Raw genomic sequence first — 21,844 nt, 5'->3', positions numbered from 1 at the left:
GTTCAAGTCCTGTCCCTGCCACTTGTGACCCTCTGCCTCTCCTGGGGTGCCGGGCCCAGGTGGGTTCCACAATTGCTTCCATTGATGGGGACTGCCCCCAGTACGCCAGTTCAAAGAGAGGACACAGGTGGCCAAACTCCATGCACTCTCACTCAGGTTCCCCTTGTACCTCCACGGTGTTCTTGGGGCTCCCGGCAGGTGGCCCATTGTGTGAGTTCAGTTTCAGTGAGGACAGAAACTGGTTGAGAAAAGAGACTATTTACTTATTCCACAGAGCCCATGCCCAAGTAAATAATGCAGCCTCTTAAGTGAAGCCTCCCCTCCCCCGGCCTCCTCCCAGTGGGCACTGCTTGCAGCATATAAGAAGGCACCCATGCATACAAATGCCAATGACCACAGGACCCAGGGACAGCCAGGATCTCCGGGCCTCCCAGCATGAAGCTCATAGTCAGCCTCACCCTGGTCATACTGACTGTCTGCTGCAGCTCTGGTGAGTGTCCAGGGTCCCTTTCTCCCAAGCGTGGGCTCCAGAACCCTGCACCACCTCATTCCCCTCAGAAGAAGAGATGAGCTGCCCGTATCCTCTCTGTAGCTGCGGGGAGGGCTTCGCGACGCTGATCCCCAGAAAGCTGGGTCTGGCGAACAAGCCCATCTTGGGGAGAGTACCACGCTGTTAGAAAACCTGGAAAAGGACCCATCTTCTATACCCATGACCTCAAAATTCCAGGGAAAGGGAAAGACTGAGGGGAGGGAGGAAGGAGATCCCATAGAGATGAGAGCATCCATCCAAGAACAACTGGAAGAGGGACAGTGAGCCCTCAAAGCCCAGCCTGGGACAGACCCCAAGATGTCAAAAGACCTTGTGCAACCTCCGGGTTTGGGGTCTTCATCCAAATCTGGTAGTTAGTCTGGAAGGCGAACTACCAAGACTCACAGCCTCAAAAGAAACCCAACTCAAGGCAAAGTCTCTCGTTCTGGGCAGAAAGGAAGATTCCAGAAAGGGATCTTTCCTGAGAAACTAATGACCAAGAGAGGAGTTTTCTAAACATTTTGTCCTCGGCAAAAAGGATTAGGAGTCTCTAAGTAGCCACTGCCATAACTAAGAAAGGAATGGAAATGAGAGGGGGAAGGAGGGAAGAAGAGGGAGGGGGAAGGAGGAGATCAGCACCCTGTCTTGGGGAATGGGATTACCTAACCCTGTTTTTGCTCTCCATCAGCTTCTTCCACTCCTATTCGAAAACACTGTTGTTATTTTTTTTAATAAACAAACTCTAATTAATTCAGTTGTAAAATTTCATAATACCCATGGATATAAGCTTTATGACTCTGGGGGCTTAGACAAACCAAACCAAGAGGCAGTGGAAACAGCTATCTTGCAGAGAGGTTTATTTGTTTTTCAGAGGAAATGACATCATTTTGGATTGAAATGTTTATTAATTAGAAGATGTCAGTGCAGCGTATAGAGGTGGGTGGCTCAGCAAGATAGAACTGAAATATGTTTAGGGGTGGTTGGGATGCATTTGTACACTGTGTGTGTGCATACAGCAATCATAAAAGTAATAAGACTACCCAGCACTTACTTAGCACTTACAACTTACCATTCTGGTTTTAACCCTCTTACATACTATCCCTTTTCATTTATACAACAACCCAATGAAGCAGAGATATTGTGCCCATTTTACAGAGGAGAAAACTGAGCCACTGAAGGATAAAGTGCATCCCCTGATAACACTATGAACTGAAAGGAGGGACCTGCGTTCTGGAGAGGGTTCTCCACTTGGAGTGGCTACGTTGAGTAGGGTTGAATTTGCACACAAGGCAGAGAATTCAAGGATAGCAGGGATTTGGGGTTCAGTGGGAAGCTGGAAGCAAGCAGAATGTCGGAAATGGTGACTGTCCTCCATGCTCCTGAAGGCAGGGACCTGAGTAGGCAGCACAATCTGGGAGGTCCAGCTGAAGGGAACATGGTGAGCTGAAAGGCTTGCCTGTTAGCTGAGAGCACCACAGGCCTAAGACCACGTGCACATTTGTCTTCCAGGCCAGGTTTGGGCTAGTAAAGGGATTTGCCACATGCCCTCAGTGACATGTGGCTGGGACCATCTTTAACCACAGGCATGAGGCAAGTTTCTGGTGGAAACCAAAGTTTTCAAACTTTTCTCCTCCCAGCCCAGACACTGCATAAAAAAAAAAAAAAAAAAAAAAAAAACAGACCATCAGTTTCTCCTATTCAGACTCTGTCTAGAACTCTAGCAGGAAGAACAAATGGCCACCCCAGCCCAGGAAGGCTCAGGATGGCTCAGACAAACCATAAAAAGCTGGCCGTGACCTAGAAAGTATTCACACAGTGCCAAATCGTCAACTGCTTGGAGCATCACCAGATCTTACATTCTAGTCCATCAACAAAAGGCTGCTATCTCTTGCTGACGGGCCTGGCTGCTTGCATCTGGGGCAGGCCCAGCAGAGAGCTGGCCAGCTTGGAAAAGGGCCCAAATCCATGTGCTTTCTCTGTCCCGTGTTCCAGCTTCTGCAGAGACCTGCCCAGAATTTCTTCATGTCATGGAAACCCTCTTCATGGGCACACTCTCCAGTTATGAGAATGCAGTGCAACCTTTCAACCCTGACCCAGACATGACAGCTGCTGGGCTCCAGATGAAGAAGCTGCTGGACACCCTCCCCTTGGGGACCAAAGTGGACATCATGAGGCTCTCGGTAAGTGGCATCCTTCACTCTCAGCGTTTGCAAGTGGCCTCCCCAAGCCCTTCTCTACAGTACGAACCCATTTTTCAGCCCCATTTCTTACCCAGAGAGGAGAGTCGCAAGACCACGATGATCCCAGGCAAGCAGGCACGGCCATCTTTCCTGCCATTTTCCCTTGTTAAAATATATTATTTGGTTGGTTGGTTGGTTGGTTTATTTATTTTTGAGATGGGGTCTCACTATGTTGCCTCAATTGGCACTGCCCGAACTCCTGGGTTCAAGCAATATTCTGGCCTCAACCTCACAAGCAGCGAGGACGTCAGGCATGTGCCCCCACCCCCAGCTCCCCTTACTCCTCCCCGAGCTTTCTGGACCCTCGAGATATGTCAGTCTCTGTGTGCATCATCCCCCTTGAACTCTGAGGTTCACTCACTATTGTATTGGGTTTTTGTTCCATTCTTCGTTTCAGGACAAAATATTAAAAAGCCCACAGTGTGCTAAGATTTAGAAATTCAAAGCCCACCAGATTTGGAAGCCAGAGATGTCCAACTGCCAAAGCCCCCGGCACTGCACCACGCCTCCGTGAAGGACCCCGCCCCCTGCCCGGCTTAGCTCTGCAATAAACTACAAGCATCTCACTGGCCTGCCTCCGACCTCCTTTTTAGTTACCTGCTAGAGTGGGAAGGGTTGCCCCTGCCAGGGTAAGGTTAGCCAGAGCAAGAAGAGCGCAGCTGAGCTTGGCTCTTGGACTCCAGGAGAAAACTCAGAACCCCACCCACCCAAGTTCCTTTTCCCTAGGCTTCTGTTATCTGTCACCAGAAGAGCTCAAACCCCCTCCCACTAGATCCCACCATCGGCTCAAAATCTTCAACTCCATTTGTCCAACAAACCTCAGTGACCCTCCTCTCCAATCTGGTCCTAATCTCACTGAGGCTGGACGGTTCCAACCAGGAGCCTGAAGGTCATCCCTTCACCCTTCCCTCTCCAGTCAACCAAGGCCGCCTCCGGAAGGCCTCTGGAATCCCCAGCTCCTTCCGTATCCAAAAACCATGCACGACCCCTACCTGCCACAACCCCAGGGGCCGCCCAACTCTACTTAGGGGACGCGTTCGCCACACAGTGAGCCGCGGGGACTTTCATCAAGGCAAACACTTTGCACTGCCCACCCGACCCCACCCTTCAAAGCGGCAAGCGCCCCCATCACAAAATTCCATGCCCAGATGGAGGCCCATCGCTGGTCCTGCTCTCCCACCCTCCTTCCGGATGCTCCCCCACTCCCCCACTTCCCCCACCTCCTTTGTCCCCGGTTTTTAAATGCAATCAAACGCCTTTCCATCTCAAGACTTTTGTACAGGCCACACAGCATGAGCTGCTCAAAAAATATCGTTGACTTCTTTTTTTTAGTCGCTCTAGTGCAAAATGTGCAAAGACTAGAACTCGTGCCAAAGAAGCATCCAATGTCAACCTAAAAATCCCAAAACACCCCTGCCCCGTGGCAGTCAGCCCCAGCCTGGCCACACCATCCGAAGTAGTTAGTGGTAGAATAAAAGTGGGGGATGCAGAGGGGCGGCGGGAATGGAAAGGGCGTTGGCAGAGAGCGCGGAAGGAAGGAGGCGGCGGAGGAGCACGCCAGCGCTTGGGTCCCGGCAGCTCCGAGAAGCCACGTGGTCGGGCGGGGGCCGCGCCTGCCCCGCGCGCCGCAGCCACCAGGGGGCAGTGTCGACCACGCCGGCCGAATTCCGGGGCGCTAAAAGCCGCGTGCGGGCTGCCGGGCTCTCGCGGAGGGCAGATGATAAGACATCCCTCCTAAGGATCTTGTGTCATCTCTCTGATTTTTTTTTAAGTTGATTTTGAGACTTTTTAAAATCGGAATTAAGAGGAAAGATAGGCCATCACACAATGTCGTGGTCCCGGCTGAACCCTGCCAGTGAGGGACGTGTCAGCCTTTCTGAAATAGCTCCGCTCCTGGGCCCTTCCAAAGGCCAGCCTGCCGGACTTCAGAATCCGAGATGGCCCCGAAGGTGGAGGAGCCAGGCGACGCTGGCCGGCTGAACTTGCACCCCCGCCTGCCTGGTTTTTAAAGTCCGAGAACAGAAACCACAGCCTAATAACCTCTATCTCTGATTCCCTGTCAGGCGTTTTCAAAAGGTCTGGATTACTCCTCCTGTCACTCAGATTCCAGAGTGCAGGCCCCAGCTCCTGCCCTACAGGTCGTGGAATCCCCAATTCCGGAATCTCCAAAGCCAAAAAAAAAAAAAAAGCAAACAAACAAACAAACAAATAAAAAAACTATGTAGTACTGATGAGAAAAGTCTGCCCACCCTCAAAACACACAGCTGTGCACACAAACTGTAAAGATACCACGCCCAGACCTTCATTGTCTGCCACAAAGGAGGGACTCTGATTGTAAAAATTCCAGGGCAGGTCAGGGGGATTGGCCAATCCAAAAGAGATTCTTTGCCATAGGTGGGGTCCTGATGGGGGCCTCCCCTACTCCCCTGGCTCCCAGGTCCTCAGATTCCTCTGCATCCAGATCATCCTTTCTACATACCTTTGTCTCTGGTGGACCGTCCACCTAGGTAAGTATTTTTCAAATGGATAAGGATCCAGGGCCATAAAAGGTTCAGAATTTTAATTACCTGCTGACTGCTGGGGAAATATTTACCTTGGGCAAATACAATGCAGATAGCTGAGGATAAAAGGAAGTACAATTATATTGCAATGGGTCTCTGCCCCAAGGGACTGGAGGTGATTCACAAGAATGTGAGCTGCGAGAACACACAGAAATGTATCTTACTGCTTTTAAAAACCCGAATGCAAAGATGAACTGATAGCAGCCACAGAAAGAGCAGGGACCTGTGTGCAGCATGTTGACAGAAATCCCAAGGAGATTGGGAATGTTGGTTGGATTCTTTTTCCTCTGCGTGTGCTTCCTCGCACTGGTTAACCAAGTAGACAGCACTGAGCTATGAGCATGGCTCTGACCCTGGCTTATTTTTTAATGAACTTCAATGGCTTTGACATTTGAAGATTGAAGAAAAGGAAGAGGAGGAGGAGAAAACATCCAAGATTGTATTATGTAAATATACACTTATTAAGTCAGTCATTTTCAATACAAATATGCCAAATTCTAAAACACAGGAAAGTCAATGTATGAATATAAACTTCCTGCATTTGAGAGGTATTAAGCATAATGTGAAGAAAAAAACTTCAAATGTATATCAACAAAGGGGGGAAAAGGATTAAGAAATGTATTTTTAGCACTCTACCACTTTTAACATTCTTACCAATGAGGAGCAGAGGGAAGAGAGAATCTAGACCACATTTGTTGATGAGATTGTCAAGAAAACTGTGTCTCTGGGTGAAAGTATCTGTTTACTCCCATGACCTGCACCTGAAGGAATTTTACTCTTGAAGATAACTGAAGACAAATGGTAATTATCAAGCCTTGCTATCACATTGCAAAACCCAAGGGCTTGTCCTTCTGTATGTCAATTACAGCCTGGATTAATTGATTAGTAGGAAAGCTGCAGTTATACACGTGAGACAGTCGAGGTCAGCCCTGCAGAAAAATCTATCAGTGACTCACGAAACAGGAAGAGGAAGCAAAACCAGCCCTCATCAACTTTATCAAGATGATGTGGATAAAATTATGTCTATTTTGCAGCTGATGCAAGACATGCTGTTTGCAAATAACACGGGATTTGTAGGCAGTAATTCACCATAGGGTGATCGTCACTCCAAACACCTTCTGATACTTGATAAAGGGAATCTGATTGATGATGATAGAGCCATATAGGGCATTCTGAAACATGTCATTAGAAGATGTTCTTCCCAAGCACTTACAGAATATACCAGCAGGCACTTGGGAATAATGTGAGGATGAGTCATCAGTAGTTAGTCACCCTGCGTATTTCCATGAAGGAATGAAAATTGTACAACTAGTACACGCAAAAAGAAAAAATCTGAAGATCGAGTCAGCTAAGCAAGCACGGTTGCCAGCTTCAGAACTGATGAACCAGGTTGGGAATTCAAATTTGTTCGTGCGTCAAGTGAATAGATTCCCGACGTATCACAGACATCTAGTTGACACATGAAACAGCTGAAGTTTTGTACCCGTGGCTCACAACCATTCTGTGCAACCACAAGGCACACAACTATGGAGCTTCTTCCTTTGGGATTCCCCCTTAGGCTTCTGTCCCAGAAGTAGGCTCTCTGTCAGCCCCAGGACTGGAATGAGGATTTTACTAAGTTGCTGAGGCTGGTCTTGAACTTGAGATCCTCCTGCCTCAATCTCCTGAGTTTCTGGGATTACGGGCACACGCCACTGCACCCAGCACTGCACCCCGTTTCTGATGCTGACCTCCTCTTCTGTCTGCTCTTCCACTTACCAGCCCCCGGCTGACCATCTGGGGCCCACTCCAATGAGCCCAAATGATTTCCCCATTTCGAGGCAGCTGATCAGCAACCTTAGCTCCATCAACAACATGAATTTAATTTCCCTTTGCCATATAACCTACCATATTCACAGGTTCTGGGGATAAGGACGGGGATATCTTTGAGAGGCCACTAATTTGCCTCCTAAAGGGTCCCTAAGATTTCTGTCTTGCCCCTTTGCAGAATACTCTTCCCACAGTTGCCAAAACTCAGACAAAACTTCCATGCTGTTGTTTAAAAAATCCTGCCCTGTACCAGTTTCTTGTGGAATGAAGTCCAGACTCCTGACCCAGCTCAGGGGGCTCCCAGGAGCAGCCCTGCTTCCTGCTCTGCCTCAAATCCTGCCACTCCCCCACTGGCCCGTGGCTTCAGGGATGCAGTGGTGGACAAGTTTGGGAATAAGGTTGCCCTCCAAATCAGTTCAAACGAGGCCCACACGTGAATATTTAAAACAGACAACAAATCAACACTGTTCACACCTCCATGCCTCTGCACCAACAGCTCCCTTGATTGAAGTGCCTGCCCTTCCCAAAGCCCCCTGAAGAACCACATCCATCCTTCACAACCCACGCCCTTGGCAAGACACACCTCTACAAAAACCCACTTAACCAGGCATCCTGCATTTTTTTATTTGCCGAATCTGGACACCTTAAGAGTCCCTTAAGATTGAGAATTTGGGTTCCTCCTCGCTTCCCACACCCCACTCCTCATGCCCTGAGGATCCAGGGCACTCTCTGCCCGGGGGGCCCCCTGGCTCCTAGTCTGCGCTCTGTCATGCATTTAGCTCCCTGGGGCACGTTTTCTTATATTTATTCCCCTTTCTAGAACAGGAGTCCCAGGAAGTCAAAAACCACATTTTTGTTATCTTGCCACTCATTGTAGAAAAATTAAAGAATCCAGGTAACAATAAATAAATAAATAAATCATTTGGATGTGAATCTGCCCCTCCTGCTAGGTTATACTAGCCGGTTCCTACTTTTGAGCCTTTAGTGGAAAAATTGAAACCAATGTAGAAACTAAGACTGTAATTTCAGTTACAAAACTTGAGACTTTTTATTCTATCTCTCTGCTTCTAGGCAGGATCGAATCAATAACCAAGTGGTCCCAGAGAGAAGACCTCGCCTCTCCACTCCCCCCAAAAAAAACCCACGCACACACATTATTCTAACCTGACTCATTTGAGGAATTCATGCATAACTTGGGCAGGGAGTTGTAACAAAAAATTCCAAAAAGTTTGAAATCCATTGGTCTCTGTCGTCCCTAGCTTCTTTCCTGGTTGTAAATGAAGATGGACTCAGCATACAAAACCAGATTCTTCTTAAACCACAAATCCACCAGAAATGTATTCATTTCACGCTTAATCAATTTCAAGGCCTGAATATTTTGCAATCATATCAATGTTGATCTATGTTAAATATTAACCAGAGAACCCGAAAGTTATCTTTTAATGTCTACCACCAAAGAACAAGAATTTCAGACTGTCCTGTCCTCCCCGTGATGAGGCACATTGAAAAATCATGTACCTGCAGAAACGCATTGACCTGCATGTTAAAAAGTACATTTCTACTTTTTTAGACTAATCAAGGAGAAAGACAGAGAGGTAAAGGGAAAGAGGAGAAAAAGGGAGTGTGTGCTGAGGATCTCTCTGGCTCCTCAGTCGTGTGAGGCAGTCATGTCGCACTGACTCTGAAAATTGAGTAGAATTAAAAAGGAACAGTAAAGCTACCTGCCTGCATCCAACCCTCCTGGCGACTTAACCCAGGAAAAGGAGCAGAGCAAAAACCATCAGGTTGACACAGAATAGATGCTTGATAAACGTTTATTGGGGAGATAAGTGGACAATCACCTGCACCCCACAGCTGCCAAAGCCCAGCCTAGTTGCAAACGTAAGCCCACACCCACACCCTTGCAAGTGAAGCAACCATAGCGAGGCCTGGGGTGCACACCTGTGAGCCCAGCTACTTCTGAGGGAGGCTGAGGAAGGAGGATGGCAAGTTTGAGGACAACCTGAGCAAGTTGGTGAGACTCTGTCTCAAAATAAAAAATAAAAAGGGCCGGGGGTGTGGATCAGTGGTAAAGCACCCTGGGTTCCATCTCCAGTACTAAAAAGAGAGAAAGGAAAGGAGGGAGGGAAACAAAAGAAAGAAGGGTGGAGAAAGAAGGAAAAGAGAGAAAAAGAAGAAAGAGAGGAAGGAATAAAGAAAGGAAAAAAGGGAAAGAGAAAGAAAAGAGGGAGAAAAAGAAAAGAGAGGAAGGAATAAAGAAAAAAGGAGAGAAAGAAGAAAGAAAGAGAGAGAGAGAAAGAAAGAAAGAAAAAGAAAGAAAGAAAGAAAGAAAGAAAGAAAGAAAGAAAGAAAGAAAGAAAGAAAGAAAAGAAAAGCAAGGCACCAATAGAGTCTCTGCTCAGCCTCCAACCAAGTCAGCGGGGGCTGTGGCCGCGCATGCTCTGGAAACCACCTCAGGGAAGGTAGCCCTTTAACTCCAGGTGTTTGTTTCCTCTGGCACCGCAATATGCAATTTCCCATTTTTAGAACAATGCTCCAAAGAACAGTCACAAAAACAACCTTCAGAGGGGGCGGTTTTCTTCCTGGCCATGGCTACAGTCCTGTAAAACAACAACAAAGAGATTTTTATTCAAAACATTATTTGCATGTCTCCGTAAAATCAGGACACTTTGCACAGACCCGAGGAAGGGCCCCCCTAGCCCCCACCCTTTGGTAGAGCATGGAAACAAACTCCCACCTTAGGAGAAGGATTTGGAAACGCCTGCTGTGGATTCCGTTTGGGTCTGCATGCGCCTCCCTCTGTGTGGTTTTCAGGCAGCTAGGGTGGAAAGGAAGTCAGTGCCTGTCCTTTGGGTGCCCCTATTCAAGTCCGAGACCAGAAGAGGACAATGTGTTCTCAAGAACATCCAAATAGCAAACGAAGGTGAGGAATCAGGAAAAGATCCACCCTCTTGAGCCTCAGACGTTAAGAAATCTTTTTTAAGGGCTGGGGATATAGCTCCGTGGTAGAGAGCTTACCTAGCATTTGCAAGGCCCTAGTTCCATGCCCAGCATCACGGGGCGGGGGGGGGGGCGACAGTAATCCCTTCTGTTATCCACTCCACACTGACTTTCTCTCTTCCCTTCTTCTTTCTGCTTCCTAAACCCAGTCTTCAAAACTTCAGGAGGACTTCATCTCCCCTCACCTCTCGAGCTCCTTCCCCCTGAGCCTACCTGCTCCAGCTGAGTCAGGCCCAGTTCATCACGCTGGAACGTGCACTGGCCTAGTCTCTCACCTCCCCTAAGAGCCTGCATGCCCCAGCTTCACCCCTCAACTCCCACGCTCAAGAACTCCTTTTCCTGCAGAAAAACTCAACCTTCTTAGGGGTCTTCATCTGGAGCCGGTCTTCCTCTAACTCCTACATGCATCTCAGGCCTTTAACTCCTACATGCATCTCAGGCGCCCATCAAAACAGGCTGCTCACTAGTCCCAAGTTCCATCTTGGCTCTCTCTAGGAATCACTGGACTTGGAAGGAGCCTTCTGATTCTCTACCCATTTTTGGAGATGCACTTGAAGTATACCTCTGTTCTACCCATCTCATTCCGAATGACCCAGGGAAGCACTGAGCTTCAGCCCTATTCTGTCAGCATATGCACCCTTTCTGGAGGAATTATTCACGAAATTTTCATTCCCATTAAATCCCAAATTAATTAATTCAATAAAATGCATATGGAATTGTAAAAAGGGTGCTGTAACTGGGATGCCATGAGGTCTTCGCCAGAGCAGACCTGATGCTGCTGCTGTGTCCTTGAACCTCCAGAACAGTCAGCTAATTAAGCCTCAAACATTTTCTTATAGCAACTCAAACGCACTAACACATGGGGAGAGGTGTTAATTCTCCGTGAGAGGCTTGGAAGGAGCTGGTCCCTAATGAAGCAAAAACTTGGCTCTCTCTCCCCTACTCTCTACTCAGCACTTGCTATGACCCTGTTGCTGAGCTGAGCACTTCTTACATGTGGCTTCGTTTAACCCCCACCATATACCGCAAGGTAAGTACCGTTGTCTCCTTTATACAGACCAGGAAACAAAGGCTTGGAGAAGTTAAAGCCTCACAGTTTAAAAGGAGAAGAACTGGAGCTCAAAGGGGGCTCATGATATTGATGGCTATAGCACAACCCCTTTCCTTCTCAGAGAATTCTAACAGAATGGTCAGGATGTACAATGTGGGTAGGAAGCTGGGGATTTTTCTCCGTTGGAACAAATTCATGGAAAGGGTGCATAAAGGGATTGGGCTCCCGAGTCCATTTGTTTTTTGTTTTTTTTTTTTTTAAGAAAGTTGGGGGATTTGGGGTTTCTATAACACCAGGACCCATGATGAAGTTCTCTTTAAAGAATGGAGAATGGCATCTCCAACACCTGATGCTCAAGGAAGTCGTAGGCAAAGCAGAAAACCAAGAATCACCCCCTCAAGATCCCAGGCCAAGTGGCAACAGCGCAGAATGTGGCTTTCGAGCCCTGGGTCCTGCACTCACCGGCTATGAGAGTCACACAAGTGATTTAACATATCCAGGCCTCAAGTTCCCCACTATAAAAGGAGAAAACGTCTGATTGACAGATGCCTTGGATGGGATTAGGGAAATAAAGCAAGTTGACATCTAAGGAGTGTTCAGTAAATAATTGTTGTTATTGCTTCCCTTGGACATAATCATCTGTGTTTCTTTACATTTGTTTTTAGATAAAAGTGTCATATACATTCAATGAATAACATAAAGGCACCCATCTTGATGGACAGCTTGACCGTCAGGTACATTCATGCATTCATATTAGCAACACCTGATCTGTATAAAGAGAACAGTGGAACTTACCAGCACCCCAAAATGTTCCCTCATGCACCTGCCCAGTCTGTATCCCAACCAAACATAACCAGGGTCTAACCTATCATTGGTTACACTTGCCTCTTCTCAAACTCCGTATTCGTGGAACCAGAGGATGCGTAGTCTTCCCATCATTGTGTAGTATTCTGATATAAGAACATGCCACCATTTTTCCTCTGGTCTTGCATTGTTGGAAATTTGAGGTGTTGCAAGTCTGGAGAGACACCTTTGAATATTCTTGCACTTATCTTTTGTGCAGGGGGTGGGGGGCAGGTACTGGGAATTGAACGCAGGGGGCCACACTATTGAACTACACCCCTAGCTCTTTTTTATTTTCGTTTTATTTCATTTTGTGACAGGGTCTCACTAATTCCACCAGGCTGCTCTCAAACTTGCAATCCTCCTACCTCAGCCTCCAGAGTAATTAGTTGGACATATCTTTTTGTTGGCATGGGGAATATTTACCCGGGAGTAGAATTACTGGATTGTAGGGTAGATTATCTCTAGCTTAAACAGAACCTGTCAAAGTGTTTTCCTAAGTGATAGTACCACTTCCCTACACCCACACGAGACATGGTCGCTTCCATTGTTCCCCACCCTCAGCCTTCCTCTCTTTAGCCACTCTAGCAGGTGAGAAGTAGTGTCCCATGTGGCCTTAAACTGCATGTTCCTAATGAGTGATGGTGCTGAGCACATTTGCATAGGATTTGGGTTACCTGGATATCCTCTTTTGTGAATGTCTTTTCGGGTCTTTTGCCCATTTTTAATGAGTTTTCTTTTTCTGATTGATTTATAGTAGTTCTTCATCTATGCTGGAAATGAATACTTTGGCAAATACACATATTGCAGATACATGTCTTCTCTGAGTTTGAGCTTGCTTTTTCATTTTTTATTTTTCATTTATATTTTTATTACTTTTATTTTCCAGTGCTGGGGGTTGAACCCAGGGTCTCATGCACATGAGGCAAGTGCACTACCACTGAGCCACATCCCCAGTCACCTTTTCATTATTTAAATGGCTTCTTTTGATGGAGAGAGACTTAATTTTGATAAAATCCAATTCATCGATTTTTCTACTATGGTTAGTGCTTTTTGTGTTCTGTTTTAGAAATGTTTTCCCATCCTTAAGGCTGTGGAGACATTCCCTCAGTGTCTTTGAATCTTTCTTTATGTGGCATCTTCCTCTAGAGCTGGACATAACGGGCTTCTTGTTATTTCAATAAGGAGCAAAGGTCTTGTAGGAAAATTAGTCACGATATAGCTCCCATGATTGCCTGAGGCTTTGGACTGTCCAGCCTGTGACACCAACATGCACCACGGCTGACTTGGCTGCGTTGCTCAAATTCCATAGGTTCTGTTATGGGTTGGATCTGGAATCTGCCCCAAGAGCACCAGGGTTGAAGACTTGGTCCCCAAAACAGTAATGTTCAGGGTGAGGCTCTGGTGAAGTGATTGGATCATTAGGACTGCAACCTCATCGGTGGATTAATCCACTGGCAGATTGATGAGTTGAATGGGCTACTAGGAGGAGACAGGACTTGGTTGGAGGAAGTAGCCTAGTAAAGTTGTGCCCTTGGGGACTTCATCTTCCTCCCTCCCTCTCTGCCTCCCAACTGCCATGAGCTGAGGAGCTTTCCTCTGCCAAGCCCTTCCGCCATGATGCTTCTGTCTTGGAGCCACACAATCTCTGACCATGGGCAACCTCTGAAACTACGAGCCCAAATAATAAACCTTACCTCTCCAAATTGTTTATGACGGGTACTTTCCTCACAACAATGAAAAGTTGACTAACACAGGTCCCTAACAGGGGGTGACATCTTCTAAAGCAAACCACGAAGGACAGGGGAAGAGTGGCATCAATTGGGTTTCTGATGGAGGTGCCAGATGACAATGGCAGGCAGTGCCTGCTGGGTCCAACTGCTCACTTTAGAGCAGGAAGTGAGAAAGAAAGAAGAGGCCGAGGTCCCAGTGTCTTTTTCGAGGGCACACCCCCAGAGACCTAAGGACTTTCCAACAGCTTCCACCACCTCCCTGAGGACCAAGTCTTTAACACATGCTCCCTTCAGGGGGCATCCAACATCCAAGGACAGCACCCCACAACACGGGTTTGTACTGAGGCTGGCCCCAGCTCTAACCATTTGGCAGCACATCCTTCCCATTTGGTGACTTCTCTACTCTCTCCTATATAAACCTTTTGCCATGCATTTTGTTCTCTCCCTAAATTTTTCCCTTCATTTACTCAACCATTTATTATGTGTAGGGCATTTATACATTTGCTTTTGAAATGTCCTCCTTTCTGCCTCTTCTTCCTTAAAACAGGGTTTTTCAACTTTTTTTTTTAATTTTTTTAACCTTTATTTGTTTATTTATTTTTATGTGGTGCTGAGAATCGAACCCAGTGCCTCACACGTGCTAGGCAAGCGCTCTACCACTGAGCCACAACCCCAGCCCCTCAACCTCAGTACTATTGATTTTTGGACTGGACCATTCTTTGCTGTGGGGGTGTTGTCCCAGGTACCAAAGGACACACACCTCTCCCTGCTTCTCTCTCCTGCTTCGTACCCCTGTTCTCACTGTCAATCAAGAGACCCGAAGGAAAAGTGAGGGGTGGCTGGGAGGCAGAATCGCTGCTTTCTCGAGCCTAAAGTGACCTCAGATATGATCTAATGCAACCCCCTCATTTTACACATGAGGAAACGATCCAGAGACGGGGCGGGAGAGGATGTGTCAGAGCCGAAAATGTGGGAGAACAAGTGCCAGGCCAAACAGGAAGTCAAAATTCCAGGGCCTGCAGCAGAATTTCCAGTCCCACCGGGAACCCGGGATCGCTTCCCACAGTGCCTTTCTCCCTCCAACTCTTTCTGCCATTCCAGAAACAGCCCGGGACTACCTGGAACAAGCAGCAGACCCAGACCCAGCAAGCCCCCAGAACATGCACACCAGTCTCCATCCCCGGGAGCCTCTGCTGGACACAGATGACCACCAACTGCATCGTGGATAGTTCCCGGTGACTCATGCCATCATCATACCTTAGTTCAACCCTTAATCCCAAGGGAAAGGATGCCATGTCACCTGGCTGCACCTGTCCCAGTGGAAACAACAGAGATCCACAGACAGCAGGAGGGAAACTGGTCTGCCCTGGTCCTGTCTCATGTAGGCAGATGATAAGCACCCCAGGGCGGTGAGAGCCTCAGCCAAAACTTCCCCCTGTGGTTTGCACCCCAAAGGCTCATATGCTGGAAATTTTGTCCCCAAAGTAATGGTATTGAGAAGGCACTGGACCTTTAAGAGGCAGGGCCAGGGGAAGATGATTAGGTCATGGGGCACCACCCTTTTGAGTAAATTAATGTCTTTCTCTAGAGACTGGGTTAGTTCTGTGATCTCAGACTGGGCTATTTCTCATGGGGGTCATTTAGGTCTAAAGGGACTGGATTCTTTACCTTGAACAGTTCTGTTATGAAGCGGGCCAGCCTCCCCTGTCTCTCCCTCCCTCCGTGCTCCCTCCCTTTTCTGCTCCTCCATGATATGCAGGAAGCCCTCATCAGAAGCCAAGTGGATACTGACACCATCCCAGCCTCCAGAACATTGAGCCAAAATATACCTTTTAAAAGCAAATTTATTCAACCTCAGGTTATTTTATTATAGCAACAAAAATTGAACAAGATACGTCCCAAGTTACAATGGGTGTTGACATTGGCCGAGCTCTTACTATACGGTAGACATTGTTCTAAACACTTTCTAAACAGAAGAATCAGCTCACTGTCACCAAGTCCTCATCATTCTCCCATGTTAGACTACTGATAGGAAGTCCAGGGAATGCTTGGTCAAGCAGCACGAGTGTTGGTCCTGGAGCATCTTGGATGGGACACGAGTCACACACATCACCCTACTCCTCGCCCCCACATCGCCATCAGACCCCGGGGAACCCGCTGTGGACCTACACAGAGAGCTTACACAAAGCTCAGGCTGCGTTCACGACGGCTTCAGTCGTGTGTGATGAGCACTTTTCGGAGTTTTTACTTGTTTCAATACATACCAGAAAAATGTTGGGTTTCCCCAACATTACAGCCATGAGAAGAGTTTCTTTGCAATTAAACTTAAGGTCTTAAATCAGACCTGTGTAAAGACAAATTTTAAACAAAGCATAAGACCGGCCCGAGGGCGGAGCAGAGCGTGGCACTGGGTGATGCGGCATGGGAACCCCCTCTTGTCACCCCTCAAGGCGGCTGCCCTCAGAGCCGTCCAGGGCTGCCTCGCCCCGGGCCTCAGTCCCGCCCGCAGGGCATCCTTCCCCGGAGACCGCGGCGCTGTCCGCTCTGGCCTCTCTTGCTCTTCTCCGCAGGCGCACGCAGGGCCCTCACTTTACAACCCCTCACTTTTTCTGGGAAGGAAGGGGGCTCAGAAGGGCCGGTAAATGTACTGGGATCTAAGAAAAGGCCGAGTGTGAAGAGGCAGGGAAGCAGGAGCCCCACCCGCTCCCTGGACGCGGCCTTCTGCCCCAGCCGGCCTGCCGAGGCCCCAGCGCAGGCAGGACCCTTCCAGGCGCTGGTCATCTGTAAGCCACACTGCTTCTCTGGGGCCGCCTCTGCCCGCCCCTGCTGGGGTGTGGCGCCGCAGCAGGCTCTCGGCTCCAGATCAAGGTCCTGGGGCAGCTCTGCGTCCACGGCCCCTCCACCCACCTGCCTGAGGACACGGTGGCGCACTGCAGGGACCGGTCCACCAAAACTTGTCTACACGAGACAGTGGCGAAGGGGGCTTTTCCCATAAGCTGGGACCAAAACCAGGCCCAAACCCACTGCCCCCAGCGATTCTCAGAAGGCAGAATCAAATGCCATCTGCCCGCTGAACTGGGGCGGGGGGGGGGGGTGCGGGGAGGGGGGCTATTGTATTCTGCGGAGCGCGCAGCCGCCCCCGCACTGGGCGGGTGCCCAGCCAAGGAAGCCTGAGCCTCGGTGTTCAGGGCATTGTTCTGCCTCAGAAGAGGATCTCGAAAGCAGAAGGAAATTAGAAACAACCACACAATGAATACCAGATTCTCCTCTGCCTGCTCCAGCTGCTAGGACGTTGAGCACGCCCCGCCCAGCCCTCCTTGCCTTCCAGGATGTCCGTGCCACGCGGAAGGGCTGCTCCCAGAGGCCTCCCCACAGCATCCCTTTTCTTCCTCCAGCGAGGTGCCGGCTTCTTACGGGCAAAGCTGCATCTGAAGCTTCCTTTCCACGAGGCCCAAGTTCCAGGCACTCTGTGTTTGTCGACTGACTAACTGATTCCATCCAGGCAGATGTGAGGGTAGGAGAGCCACTTTCCCAAGCACTTCCCGGGTACAAATTCATGGAATCCCCATTGAGCGTTTTGTTTAGAGGTGATGCAGAGACCAGGCAGCCCAGGCAAGGAGCAGGAAGGATCTGATAGGATCAACTTTGAAGGGAACAAAGGAATCCCGCTCCTCCCAGGTTTCCAACCTCCCAGACAACAGGACAGACACACACAGAGCCCGGCTTAGCTCAAAGGCCTACCCCACATGCCAGAGAAGAGGGTGGCCTCAGAGAAGACTTTTGCTTCCTGCACTTGTACCCATGATACAGCAAGGATATGAATGCCAAGAGGAGATGCACAAACCTAGCATTAATCAGACCAGCGTAGCATCTGAACATTCCTACTGAGAACTTTTTCTTAAAAACGCACTTTCTTTTTCTGTTGGTGCCATTATTCATTTAAACATAATGTTATGTTTTATGCCTCCTACGTAAGTAGACACCCGCTTTAAATGTTGTGGAATATTGAGCTCATATATCTAGTCCAACTTCTGTTTGCTTTTTGCTGCATCCATAGCTACCATCTGAATAAATAGAAGAGAAAGATTTGGCTCTCAGTCCTACTAGCTGGGCCCCATGCCATCATTCCCCAAAACAAAGGGGAAAAGGTGCCAGAAGTAAGGAACAAGGGGTAACGGTGATGAAAAACACCATCCCAGGCCCGGTGCACCAAGCAGTCAGGCTCCTCCAGGTATGGGAAGTGGAAGGGCCAAGAAGGCATTTGATTAATTTCCTATGAGCATTCAGCATATTTTATAACAGTGAGCGGGGAGCCTGGCACAGTGGTGCAGGCCTGTGATCCACCCCAGTGACATGGGAGGCTGAGGCAGGAGGATCGCAAGTTTGAGGCCATCCTCAAGTAACTCAGGGAGACCCTATCTCAAAAAATAAAAAAGTGCTAGGGATGTAGCTCAGCGGTAAAGTGTCCCTGGGTTCAGTCTCCAGGACCAAAAAAAAAAAAGTGAGCAGAGGTGGGAGATGAGCTGCCTCTCCCCAAACCCTGCAGACAAGGGCATAGGCTTGGAGGAGGCCAGTGAACCCCAGCTTATAAGGCCCAACCTGCCCCCAAGCCCTGTTTGCCAAGTCACAGTTCCCTCTCTCCAACCTGCTGCCTGTTGGCTTCACAGGACCTGCTGGGTCCAGGTCATTTAAGTGACCTGCACTCTGAGATTGTGTCAGGGTGGACACATGGCAGCTCCATCCGTCTGACCATAAGGCCCAAGGACGGGTCTTTGTCTTTGAACTTTCTAGTGTACCACTCTAAATATGGGGGTTCTCTTGGGATATGGGTACTGGGGATTTAATCCAGGAGCATTTTGCCACTGAGCCATATCCCCAACCCTTTTTTATTTTTTTTTATTTTTTATTTATTTTTTTGAGACAGGGTCTTACTAAGTTGCTGAGTTTGGTTTTGAATTTGCAATCCTCCCATTTCAGCTTCCTGAGTCACTGGGATTACAGGACTGCACCACCTTGCCCAGCCTAACTGTGGTTTTTAAGGGTCTGTTATATCAGGATACTACAAAGAGGAGAAATCAAGGTCGTGGATTCAGTCTGTAAATGAGCCAACCTGTTTTCACACAAAGCTGAGAGCAATCTCTGCCCTAGCTGGGCAGCCTCCTGGTTCACCACCCTGCCCTCCTGCCCTCCTGTCTTAGAAGGCATCTGAGTCTTCTCAGAGAAGTCTTCCCACTGGTTACAGTGACAGCCGCACCTTGGCACTTGATCTCTTCCAGGGAATGCAGATCGACTATCCCGTCTTACTTCAGAATCTTTACCCTTTCTCCTGCTGGCTCCTTTCTCAGCCTATAAATATCTTCAAATCAGTCCCAAACTGAAAAGCCTCCTGTGTCTACCTCCTGAGCCCAGGGACTGTCCCCCCGCCACTCTTATCTTTAACAGCAAATAGCCTTCACTTCCTGAAGGGCTCCCCATAATTCTGAAGAGCCCTGCAGTCTGCAGTCAAGTTCAGCAACCCCATGGGAACCACTTTCTCAAGAGCCAGGGGTAGAGTCCACTAAGCACCAAGTCTGGAGGCTCCTTCTCAGCATCCATCCCACTTGCCCTCTCTGCATTCAAGGTATTTTGGATGGCAAAATCCTTTTTGATCAAGGACAGGAAAGAGATTCCTTGATCTTGGTAAGATGGGCACAGGCCCTGGTCCAAGGACAGGCAGGTATCCTCTCTTGCCAGTGGGATCTGGAGGCCACCTGCACCCACCAATAAGAAGGACATGAACAGAATGTCTGTTGCATGCTGCTGTGGACTCAGCCACATGGGGACGTCATGCCCCAAGCTGAGGGAAGGTGGGGAGGACCCCAGCGACACTGACACAGACATTACTGCTGGACATCCAAACTGTGAGAAAAATAACCCCTCTTATCGAACTCCCGCCGGACAGGTTTGCTGTTACCTGCAGCCAAAAGCATCCCCAGCTGTGTTAGTTTTTCATCACTGTAACACAAATACCTGACAGGATCAACCTAGAGCAAGAAAAGTTTATTTTGGGCTCACAGTTTCCAAGGTTTAGTTCATGGCTGGCTAATTCCATTGCTGTGCGCCCAAGAGGAGGCAGAACATCATGGAGGAAGGGCAAGGAAAGCTACTCAGCTCAGAGCAGCCAAGACCCAGGGAGACAGTGAGGAACCAGAGACAAAATATAACCCCAAGGGTTCACCCTCAGGGACATACTTCCTCCAGTCACACCCTACCTGCTTACAGTTACCATGCAGTACAGTAGTCCTTTCAAATGATTAAGCCATCAAGTGGATTAAGCCACTGATTAGGTTGCAGCTCTCATAATCTAATCGTTTCATCTCTGAACATTTCTGAATTAACATGTGAGCTAATGCAAACAATAACCAACCCATGTGTCACTCCTCCCTTGGTTAGTGACACCCTCCTTCTGTCCCTTATTCTCAGGTCTCCTTCACCTCCCCTCTGCTCACACCTCATCTTGCCTGCCCTGGAGACCTTCCATAGCCTCCTGGTCTCAGGTTGCTCCAGTTCATTCTCTTTTGCGCCACCTGTGGTGTCTGTCCCCACTCAGTTGCAGCAAAACTGAAACCAGAGAGGGAGGCAGGAGGCGACCTCAAAGAAGCAGCTGTGGAGCAATGCCAGGTAGGAACAGTCACCTGTGACTGAGCTGAAGAGGCACCAGTGACAGGAGAACCAGGTGCCCAGGCCAGTAACCACAGCAACCCCGGAGAGCCCCGGCAGGTGGTGGAAGGACAACTCCTTCTGCACCCTACTCTGGCAGGAGTGACTTTACGAGCTCAGTTTACTGGTGCCAACCCATGCGGTTTCAAAGGTACCACCCAGCACCTGGCTTGCCAGGGGACACTCTCAAATAGATAATAGAAACAGAAATAACAATGACTAACATTCACTGAGCTCTTAAAATGTTCCAGGAACTGTGCCAAGTTTTATATATATTCCCCCAATTCAATAAAAGAACCATGTGCAGTAAATATTACAGATGAGGATACCGAGGATTAGGGGGACTAAGGAGCAGTTATCAGCTCAGGGTTGGACAGCTGGTTTGACTCAGCCCTGCTGCTGTATGAACGGGCTCTGTGAACTCTCCTGGCCTCCTCTGTAAGGTGGGATTAAATGACTCATGTTCAAGCATTTAGCTAATGCCTAGCACAAAGGAAGTGCTCGATATTGGGCATTGTGGTGGCTTTGTTATAATTATGATTAGAACGAAGAATAGCTATATAAAAGTCTCCAGCAGCTCCTACTTCCCGAAGATAAGTCCTGGCCATCGGTCCACTCAGGCAAACTACTCCAGCCACAAGGTGCTGCTCACCATCTCCTGAATGGCCAGGTCCATGCCTGGAACACCCCCACTTCCTCCTCCACCAGGAAGGACAGAGGAAGTTCTCAGCAAAGAAGTCCAAGAGACACCAGCCCTAGGCTTATCGGACCCACTAACTGAGACGTCATCCTCATCTTTACATCCTAGACACTTAGCACAGCACCATATTCTCAGTCGACGCTGACTTCGCAGTCAGAGTCGAAAGCTCATTACTTTTTATCCATTTAGATAGGGACTCACTATGTTGCCCAAGCTAGGTGCAAGCATTTTTTTTAATACTTATTTTATTTATTTGCAGTGCTGGGGATGGGACCTTGAGTGTGCTAGGTAAGTACTCTACCCCTGAGCTACATCCTCAGCCCTAACATTACATTTTTTAATTTAGTATTTATTAGTGCATTTTAATTATACATACTGCTGCAATTCATCATGCCATATTTGTACACACACTAATTTCTTTTTGTGCCAGGGATTGACCTCAAGGGTGCTTAACCACTGAGCCACATCCCCTGCCCTTTTTATTTTTTATTTCGAGGCAGGGTCTCACTAGGTTGCTCATAGCCTCACTAAGTTGTTGAGGCTGACTTTGAACCTGCAGTTCTCCAGCCTCAGACTCTTGAGTTGCTGGCGTTACTGACATGTGCCACCACGCCTGGCCACGTAACATAATTTGACCAATCTCCAGCCCCCGTCCCTTCCCCTTCCCTCTGCTTCCTTC

At 48.5% G+C, this 21,844-nt stretch overlaps 1 protein-coding gene across 1 annotated transcript; it reads left to right on the top strand.

Annotated features, from left to right (window-relative positions):
• The first annotated feature begins 344 nt into the window (after positions 1 to 344).
• On the top strand, positions 345 to 3,335 carry Scgb1a1 (secretoglobin family 1A member 1). The gene is made up of 3 exons (XM_047518322.1): positions 345 to 490; positions 2,522 to 2,709; positions 3,167 to 3,335. Exons 1-3 carry the CDS (start codon positions 436 to 438, stop codon positions 3,203 to 3,205), a joined length of 282 nt encoding a protein of 93 aa, XP_047374278.1. The 5' UTR covers positions 345 to 435; the 3' UTR covers positions 3,206 to 3,335.
• The last annotated feature ends 18,509 nt before the right edge of the window (positions 3,336 to 21,844 follow it).

Source organism: Sciurus carolinensis, chromosome 11, assembly GCF_902686445.1.
Source record: "Sciurus carolinensis chromosome 11, mSciCar1.2, whole genome shotgun sequence".
In the NCBI taxonomy this organism is placed as follows: Eukaryota; Metazoa; Chordata; class Mammalia; order Rodentia; family Sciuridae; genus Sciurus; species Sciurus carolinensis.
Note: the sequence above shows the minus strand (reverse complement) of the source record. Positions and strands in the feature narration are given on the sequence as shown.